This window comes from Eschrichtius robustus, chromosome 8 (genome assembly GCF_028021215.1).
Source record: "Eschrichtius robustus isolate mEscRob2 chromosome 8, mEscRob2.pri, whole genome shotgun sequence".
Taxonomy (NCBI): Eukaryota; Metazoa; Chordata; class Mammalia; order Artiodactyla; family Eschrichtiidae; genus Eschrichtius; species Eschrichtius robustus.
Genome location: NC_090831.1, coordinates 119,220,484 through 119,229,870, shown reverse-complemented (window position 1 = coordinate 119,229,870; position 9,387 = coordinate 119,220,484). Strand labels below are relative to the sequence as shown.

The following is a 9,387-nucleotide window of genomic DNA, read 5'->3' as shown; positions in this document are numbered from 1 at the left end:
CTACTTGGTTCGATCTTGCATTTTACATTTCAGGAAACGGAGACGTGGACAAGTTGCATCGTGGCCGGGCGGTGACAGGAGTTTAGGTCTCGTGACTTGGATTCTCAGACTCTTCCCTAGAATCTAGGATTCTAGGATTCTACCCCATGCTGCTTCTCACAAAGAGGATGAAACAGCGGTAATGATACCTTCACAATAACTCAAGTCAAAATATAAACTCATGAATGGTCAGAGTAGGATTTCCAAATCTACCTAAACTAGCTTAGACCTTAACTTGTGGGTGCAGTAAAAAAGCAGCTTTGAATGGGGTTTTCATCACCCATCAACTCATTTTAATTCCTTACACAACCTCTGAGGCCATAACAAGCAGAAAAACTGCCCAAACTCTCAGGAGTCAAAGAAAGAGTCGACCACTACCATAACCCAGGCACCATCGTGGTCTTTCATGACACCTAAATCAAATAGCCTGGAATCCTCATAGGATTCCACGTTCTGAACCTTGTTCAGGGGTCTGGGGAGAAAACACTCGGAGAAGTGCCAAGTTTATTAAAGTGAGAGAGTATCACCCTCACATAGCCACCGATGGATCCCAGAGACGCAGGCACTGACCTCGCCCTGATAATTATGGGATATCTCTAGGGTTGGAAGATACCCTAAAAGGTCACCAGGTTAACCCTCCCAACTGATGTGTTCATCCCCCTTAAACAGCTCCCTCCAACGGGCTGAGGTCAGATTCTCTTTAACACACGGCCATGATGGAAACTCTGGTCACTGGAATTGGTACTCTGGAAGCAGAGAACGTTTATGTACCGCAGGGTAGTAGAAGTAAAGTTCCTTGGCTTAGGCCCCATTGGTCCCTTTTCCTATGAGAAAAGGTTCCCAGAGTCCAGTGCAAAGTCCCTGAAAATCCCCCCACCAAGCACAAAGCACAAAAAAAAGGAGGCCTGGGACTAGCGACTGGCAGCTCGGTGTTATCCTTGGGTTTCAGAAGGTCTAGTTCCTGGTGCACAGAAGGCCTCTGTTGCCAGATTCTGGGGCCAGGCCTGTCCAGGAACATCTTGTCTTTAAGCTCAGGGGATTCCTCCCAGAAAACAGCTAGGTTTCCTGTTCCACCAGCTGTAGTCTGGCAGTCTTGACTCGGTGGGCTTCCTTCAGGTTCCGCGCACGGACCTCTGGGTTGGAAATGAACTCCACTTGCTGTACAGGGAACCAGCCTTGCTCCCCATCGGAGAGTCTCACGCCCTCCAGCCAGCCTGTGGGCACAAGGTGGGTGGGAAGAAGAATTACCTGGAAAAGACCCACAACAATTTCCCCCAGACCTCCTTCCCAGAAATTCTTCTGAACTGTAAGGCTGAAAGGACTGGAGAGGCCGCAGCATGGGCAATCCAGCCGCCCCGTGCACTCACCCTGGCTGCTGTATGTCTGGCACGGTCTACATCCGCCTGCTCCTGAACCTTCTCCACTCTTACCGCTTGCACTGTATTCTCCCCAAATATATGTTGAAGTTCTAAGCCCAAGTCACACAGAATGTGGTCTTATTTGGGAATAAGGTTGTTGCGGATGTAATTGGTAAAGTTAAGATGAGGTCATACTTGAGTAATGTGTGCCATTAGTCCAATATAATTGGTATCTTTATAAAAAGAGGGAAATTTGGACACATACACACACACACACAGAAGGAAGAGATAGAGCTTGGAGTGATGCTACCACAAGCCAAGGAAGCTGGGGCCACCAGAAGCTGGAAGAAGCAAGGAGGGACCTTCCCCTAGGGTCTTCAGAGGGAGCATGGCCCTGCCAGCACTTTGATTTTGGACGTCTAGTCTCCAGAACTATGAGAGAATACATTTCTATTGTTTTAAGCCACCCAACTTGTGCTACTTTGTTAGAGCAGCCCTAGGAAATGAAGACATCCACCCATAGTGTCCCACCTTCAATGCCCAGCCTGCTCCTCATGGATTCTCCCTCTTACCATCACTGCTTTGCTGAGTCACCATCACCACGTCTGCCTTCTCTAGTGCCAACTCGTCATTCTCTCGGGGTTTGTAGGCTCGAAGGCACTGTACTTGTGGGGACTCTTTGGAAGAGAAGAGTGTGAGAGAGGTTAGGAAAGGCAGGCGACTAGAGTATGAGAAAGGACTTGCAGGGGGAGCTTGGGAGGACTTGGGAGAGAGAAAGTTTGGACTGTTGAAAGTTACACACAAGAAAGACAATTGGAAAAGTCTTCATCTTCTACCAGGGAACAAAATGGTTGATAAGGAAACAGAAATGCCAGACTTGAAATGAATCAAAAATTATATCTCCCCAGCGAAGATGGAGAAATAGGTTGTGACCACCTTTTAGTGACTCATTATTACAAATAATTGATATTCTGTTAAAGACCCATCTTCCTACTGAAACCTTCCCTGATTCTTTAGTCCTCAATGGATTCTAAAATCCTGTAAAACTGACTGTTTATGGCAAACCATTTATCTTTTACCTAATTGTTTCATGTTTGTGTTCTGCCTCTCCAACTAATTTGCAAATTCTGAGTCTGTGACTCATTCTTCATTCTCTTCATGGTACAGGATGTGGGACTAGAAGGGACTTATCCAGTGGGGTTCCAGATATGATCTAAGCAAGGCACTGAACACCCTTCCTCATCTATAAATGACTGAGTTGATCAAGGAAATTCTGGATTTTTTGTATTTCTACATCTTCGTGAACGAAGCTCCAAATAAGATGCCCCGGAGTATGCCTGACCCACAGCCTTCTATCGTACATGGGTTTATGGCTCTTCCTACTCTACCACACCGCACTGGCTCTCTTAGAAAATAAACAGAACACTGCATTGTTATCTGTACTTGTATTTCCAAAGCTCATCCATATCTGCCATTCACAAGATCACAGTGAAGGAGGAAGAATTATCTTGCCTTCCTTACCTACTGGGGAACTGAAGCCCAGCAGATGGATTGCACACTGAGCTCTCCTACTTCCTTTTACAAAGTCCCCTGTATTTGTTTGTTCTTTTGAGTCACTAAAGGCTCAGTGTTCCTTTGAATTCAGTTCCTCTCGGATATGAATTAGAGAATCCTTGCTGGAGGACAGCTGTGGGGCTTACATGAGACCGAGAAGTCCATTCTTAGCATGAATGCAGACACTTCCTAATGCGTGCCTGTGGTTGCCCGTGAGTACCTGGAAGCCTGGGCTAAAGGCAGTGTCTCAGGTCATCCTGTACAGGAGGGGTTGTGGTCAGGACAAATCTACTGTGTTGCTATCCTCCCCAACCCCCACTCCAGATGGACTCTCTCCCCCTATTTCCCCAAGACCTTCAAGTCAGTAAAACCTAAATATCTATCTAATCTACAGATATTTTAAAAGAGCAAACTATTGCCCAAGGCAAGGAATATATGGTGCTGGGGAGGAGGCACTGCCCTGGTGATGAGCAACTTTAAGCAGATGCATCTCAGGTGTTTAAGTTCCAGTGACCAGCCCTCCACCTGAAATTCTGGACAAAAGTAATAAATAGAAGCCTCCCTCAGTTACTACCCAACGTCCTAAACTCCTGCATCTAAAGGAGACTTCCTACCCCACCATTTTTCTCTCCCTCTTAGACCTTCACTCACCATAACACTCCAGAAGGTCCAACTCCTCTCTTGGCATGGCCAAGGCTGAGATCCAGCGAAGCTTTTCACTTCTAGAAAACAAAGCAGGGTCACTGCTTCAACTTCAGCTCTGGGGGGTATAGGACAGGGGCCAATGATAGGGAAGGGAAGGGACCGTGGGAAAGACTTGTCTAGTTCAAAAAGTTGTCTAGTTCAATGATATCCAGGACAAAAGTCAATGGGACTCCACTTGGATGGAAATTTGACAGGATCATGAACTATATGTTCATGTGTCTTGTCATCCTTTATCTTTCCCCCTCTCTTTCCAAGCTTATCTTCTTAATGGCATCTCGTATCTTTCAAGTAGGGGCATAAAGTCAACTGTCAATTATGCACATGTAGATTTTCCATTTTGGGAAGTGTACTAAGCAAAATGTTTATCTCAGTTGAGATTCCCGCTATCACTTTGCATACTTTTTGACACTCTTCTGCCTACCTTCCTTCAATCAAATATCTCAGAGATGAAAATTATTCTGTAATCATGATTAGATCAGGGAGATATATCTACTATTGTTTTGGTCATGCAATATAATCCAAGCCTAATTTTGTAATTATCTGAAGGTTTTTGTATTATCTTAGCCTCTGCTTCCAAACATCCTGGAGTAATTGAGAGCTGACACTATTACTGCTCCAGGAAGATGCTGCCCAAAGTGCCAGACAAAGAACATGAGTCTGTATCTGATTACTTGACTTAGGTGACGTTTTGCACCTGTACCAGCCCCTCTGTTCCATAAATGAGGGCAGGTATTATTGATCCTACCCTGAAGTGTCTTCTAAGGGACAGAAATGCAAAGTGTCTACAACATGAGGATGTTCAGACCACGAAGTATCTTGTCAAACTTTTTAAAGAAGAGATTTCTTATATCTTTTATAACAGCAATAATAGCTACAATTGTTCATTAAGGTAGGTACTGTGTACCAGATTTTATAGGTATTATTTTTAATACTCTTCACAGTGTTTATATCTGTGAATGTATTTTATTATTAATAATATTAAAAAGATGAGCAAATCAAAATTCTCAATACTATGGATTTCTGCTCAGCAGAGCACTAGGTTGGAAGGTGGGAGCAAAGAAAGCTGAAGGCACCCCAGTGTTTATCTTTTTCATGTCTTATTCACATATATGCCCCCCCAGCCTTGGGCACTGAGGAATTTCTGGCTTATACACATTCAGTTGCGGACGTCAGTAATCCAATTACAGACTTTGTCCTTCTTAGCATAATAGACGCTAAGCCTTGGTAGTGACAGCGACTTTACACCCTCTCCCACCCAGTCTCCTGTAAGTCATTTATTAGCTCGAGGAGTTTGGGTTCAGGATGCTCTTTAGATGCTCCCCAGTCCAGAATGGACTAAGCAGTACTGTGGCCGTTTTCTGGACACATTTTCTGCCTTGGTCCCACTTCCTTGCCAGGCTGTCCTCCCTCCCTTCCCCCAGCTCCCCTGCCCAGCCCCATCTCACTGAGTCTCGGTGCGGAAGAGGAACTCGGCCTGGGAGCCCTGCGCGTTGTCCCGCAGGAAGAGTCGGAAGAGGTTTTTGTGAGGTCCATGCAGCTTCATTTCACACTTTTCCCCTCGGACGGAGGAGAAGGGAGCGTGGTCAAATACCAGGAAGCGGCTACCCCTGCAAAACACAAGGCTTTTCAGCCTGACTCTAGGGTTATCATGCTTCCTCTACCCTCTTATCTTGCCAATGCAAAATCCCTGGCCTTGGGCTTCCTTGGTGGCGCAGTGGTTGAGAATCTGCCTGCCAATGCAGGGGACACGGGTTCGAGCCCTGGTCTGGGAAGATCCCACATGCCGCGGAGCAACTGGGCCCGTGAGCCACAACTACTGAGCCTGCGCGTCTGGAGCCTGTGCTCCGCAACAAGAGAGGCCGCGATAGTGAGAGGCCCGCGCACCGCAATGAAGAGTGGTCCCCGCTTGCCGCAACTAGAGAAAGCCCTCGCACAGAAACGAAGACCCAACACAGCCATAAATAATAAAAATAAAAATAAATAAATTAAAAAAAAACAACATGTAGCTACTGTGAGAATTAGTGGAATGATACAGTAAGGTGTTAAGTGGTACTAAAAATATCATTTAAAAAAAGAAAAAAAATCCCTGGCCTTAGCATCTGCAGCCTGCAAATTCTCATAAAAACCATAAGATGGTGTCAACTTGTTCCTAGGAGAGATTTGTCAATGGCTTGGCAAAGCACATATCCAGTGCAATGGATGCTTTACCACTTTACAGAGTTGAAGAAACAGAGCCAATATAAAGTTTCTAAGGCCCTCAGGACCAAAGAGTTAGGATCTGGAAGTGGCTAAGTATCGATGCTAGGCTAGTAGGCTGAGCCCAGCCCAAAGAAAGCACCAATAGACTGATGTGAAAACGTGATAAGCTAATTTGCTGCATTTTGCTGTGTGTCTATAACATGGTCCAGGTCCTGCCAGGTGATCTCGGGACATAATTCGGTGGGATCCCCTTTTTTGCTGTGGACCATTTTCCTCCTCTCTGGGTCATGACCTGGACTCCGTGGGGTGAGCCACTGAGAAGGGCTCCTCTATAGGAACATGACCCTTCCCTGTCCCTTTAGTCCTTCCCTCCCACCTCCTCCCATTTTCCCCTTGTGCTCTGGCCCCCCATTCCAGTCACTGACTCTCGGGGCCGAGACAGCAGCAGACAGTCATTGAAGAGGTGCAGGTGGACCGGACGTGCGTTCAGCTTCCTCCGCAGCCCTGGGGAGATGCTGAACTCCAGGGCCGTCAGCTCCCCACTCTTCACCAGCCAGCGTGACTGTGAAATGAGCGGGAATATCTACAGAGCAGGGAAGAGAAAGAAGATGGTGTCACAGACAGGACAAGCATGAGGCTTTCTCCCAGGCCTGCCCTCCTCACCATGCCTCTTCCTCATAAGTCCCACCCCTGACAATCATCTCTTTCACATCTTCCTTCTTGCTCATAACCCATCCACTTAAACTCTGTTTCTCTCGGAACCGTCTAACTACCATTGTCTACTGCTGCGTGGCTCCCATGTCCCCAGCTCAGGCAAATGGAAGGTGCCTATGGTCCATCCCAGGAGAGTGACTACATGAGAAAGCTCAGCCCTAGAAGCTGGAACTGAAGAAGAGATGGGAGAACCCAACTGGGGCATGTGAACAAACAAAGCAGAGAACAGTATGATATGTCTCTTAGAAGTTAAAAGTTTAGGGTGGTTCTGACATCTGTTCTTTCTTCAATTATAACCAGAGACAGGAGAGGAGCAGTCGGAATCAGATGTGGGGATGAGAATAAAGAGAACTAGGTGGGGTCTGCCTAGAGCTGGAGTTTGGGTAGTGATAAGGGTATTGAACAATGATTAATATGTAGATAAGGGATTTTCCCTCTCTTCTTGGGAGGTAAGGATGGTATCTGTTCTGAGCTGAAATTTGAATGTGGAATGTTTATTTTATATTTGTATTTGGATGAGAGAGTTTTGGCTCTATATTTGGATTCAATTTTATGTTGCTTTGGTTAGACTAGACGGAGACGTAATAAAATATTGAATAATTCAACTACCAAAAATATATCTTTATAAAGGCTTACATTGATAAGTTCTCTCTCATCTGCCCAGTTCCCAAAGGCACTCTCTCCCCCTCAGGTAGCCACTGTCCTTTATTTCTTATGTATCTTTCCAGAGTTTCTTTCTGTATACACAAGCAAATGCATATACAGATTTTTACCCTACTTTTTCACCAAAGGTAAGATACTATATAATACACATAGTGCTGCATTTCCCCTTTTTCACTTAACAATATATCATGGAGATTGAAGTAGGCATTTGGGTACCCCAGAAACAGGGCAGAACAGAAGGTGTGCAGAGATGAGGTTAGAGACTGGGATACCGTGAGCAAGATGCTTCTGTGATAGAAGGTGAGCTGTGGGATCTGCTTCCCGGCAGGGTGGGGACCCAAGGGACTAACTTACTCTGCACTCAAACTCGATCTTCTGGCTCAGGTAGATCAGCTCCTCTGTCCGTCGCATCCGCTGGACGTTATTATTGCAGTCTCGGATCAGCTGCGTGTTCAGCAGGGTGAAGAGAGAGGAAGAGATCCCTGTTAGAGGGTTTGGCTTTGTGTCCCCTGCAAGAAATCTGGAAACTGGTTGTGATAGCTTTAGTCTTTCCACCAGCCTGGAAATGAGCCAATACAGCAAGACGCTGAAGCTCTAGGACTATGGTATACTTTGTAGAGACCTGACAGAACATTGCTGGGCTTCGTGAAAGTAAGATTTAATCTGGGGATTGTGGTAGGAGAGCATAGTCCCTTGGCATGGAGTGTCCTTGAGGCTGTGGGGTGTGAATGCTTGGCAGTTTGGTGGGTGCAGTGAGGTAGCTGAGCAATCCCATTATCAGGGGCCTGTACTTTCTGGAGTCATGGGCCGGGGCAGGGGAAGAGTTCTCTGTGAAGGACAATCGCGGGGTCCGAGTAGGGGTGGTAGCTGCCTACCTCCTCCAGGGCGTGGTGTGCCTTTGTGGCCTCTGCTTCCTCTGAGGAGCCAGGCTGTGTTCTCTTCAGAATGTTCTACAGAACAAACCGTAGGCGGGAGCCAGATGGAAAGAAAGGATGGGCAAACAGGAAGAGGTGATTGAGGGTGGGTGAATGGAGAAGTTCAGGAACAAAATTTTAGCAGCAAACATTTCTGAGAAAGAAGAGTGGGGGTGGTGATACGGGAGACGGCTCACACTGTCCACAGGGGGTGGGAGAGTGGCAGGAGAACAGACAGTCCTTTGGATTAAGGGGGTGAGCTGAGGTGGGAGCTGCATTACCTGTAGCAGCAGCTTGAGACGGGTGATGCGCTGGAAGGGCAGAATGAGAAAGGACTTGAGGGAAAGGCGTTGGCAGATGGGGTCACTCTCCAGCTTCTCCAGGACCTCTCGGAAACTGCTGTTGCTATTCCTGTGTGGGCAGGGAGCCTTGGGTGAGGAGGGGTTGGTGAGTATTGGGGGACACAGTGAAGGCGTGGGGAGTGGGGGCTCCGTGGAACGCCTGTAGGTTGGGAAAGAATGGTGGGGTCCAACGTACAGGAGCCCCAGATGTGATGGCTGAGGGCGTCTGATCTGCAAGCGGGGTGGGGCTTGAGATCACAGAGCAGGCACAAGAACATGTGCTCTCTGGGTAGCCCTCTGGGCTGGGTACTGGGGGTCTGGTGCAAGGTCATCGCAGGGCCCACGTGGGGACGGGATGGGGATCAGGTCTCACAGCAGGCTTTGGAAGGTGCGTTCCTGGTAGGTCTGGTTGGTGACATAAGGCAGGTAGACCCGGCGGAAGTTGGCGGCATGGCTCAGGACCACATCACACACTTGGAAGGTGAAGATGTTGCCCTCAAAGTTCTCTTCCAGGTCTGAAAGGAACCTGTACAGGATTAAAACAAGTCTCATCAGACTTGTGGGTCTCAAGCGAGGAGTCGGCTGACCCCTGCTATAGCTTGAGCTTGTTACTTCTTCCCTCCATTAGTCAATAACTTCTACTGACTGTCCTTAGCTCTGTGCCGCTTGCCATGCACTAGAGTTCTCTCCAAGGCTGCCGCTCATTTGCCCCTGATCTAACTCTCTGGTCCTAATATCCCATTTCTTGTTCTTTTCATCCTGTTCTGGTTTTCTGATCTTCGGATGTTTCCCACCTCATCTCCAACGCTCTGCATGCCCACAGCACATCCAAAACCTCAACCCAGGAAGCATTTCTCATTCATTTATCCATTACTGTTCCCAACCACCCACTCACATTCT

The 9,387-nt window shown here is 47.3% G+C and overlaps 1 protein-coding gene across 3 annotated transcripts in view; it reads right to left on the bottom strand.

Annotated features, from left to right (window-relative positions):
* Window positions 1-384: 384 nt before the first annotated feature.
* The window catches only part of ARHGEF5 (Rho guanine nucleotide exchange factor 5), a 224,777-nt gene continuing 215,774 nt past the window's right edge, over window positions 385-9,387 (bottom strand). For all 3 annotated transcript variants that reach the window (XM_068549606.1, XM_068549607.1, XM_068549608.1), the window contains 9 exons: window positions 8,861-9,013; window positions 8,428-8,557; window positions 8,108-8,182; window positions 7,587-7,676; window positions 6,281-6,438; window positions 5,102-5,263; window positions 3,603-3,673; window positions 1,970-2,074; window positions 385-1,253 (listed from right to left, as the gene is read on the bottom strand). In XM_068549606.1, coding sequence (XP_068405707.1) covers window positions 1,096-1,253; window positions 1,970-2,074; window positions 3,603-3,673; window positions 5,102-5,263; window positions 6,281-6,438; window positions 7,587-7,676; window positions 8,108-8,182; window positions 8,428-8,557; window positions 8,861-9,013 — 1,102 coding nt within the window. In that variant the 3' untranslated portion in view covers window positions 385-1,095. The remainder of the gene's footprint in view (window positions 1,254-1,969; window positions 2,075-3,602; window positions 3,674-5,101; window positions 5,264-6,280; window positions 6,439-7,586; window positions 7,677-8,107; window positions 8,183-8,427; window positions 8,558-8,860; window positions 9,014-9,387) is intronic.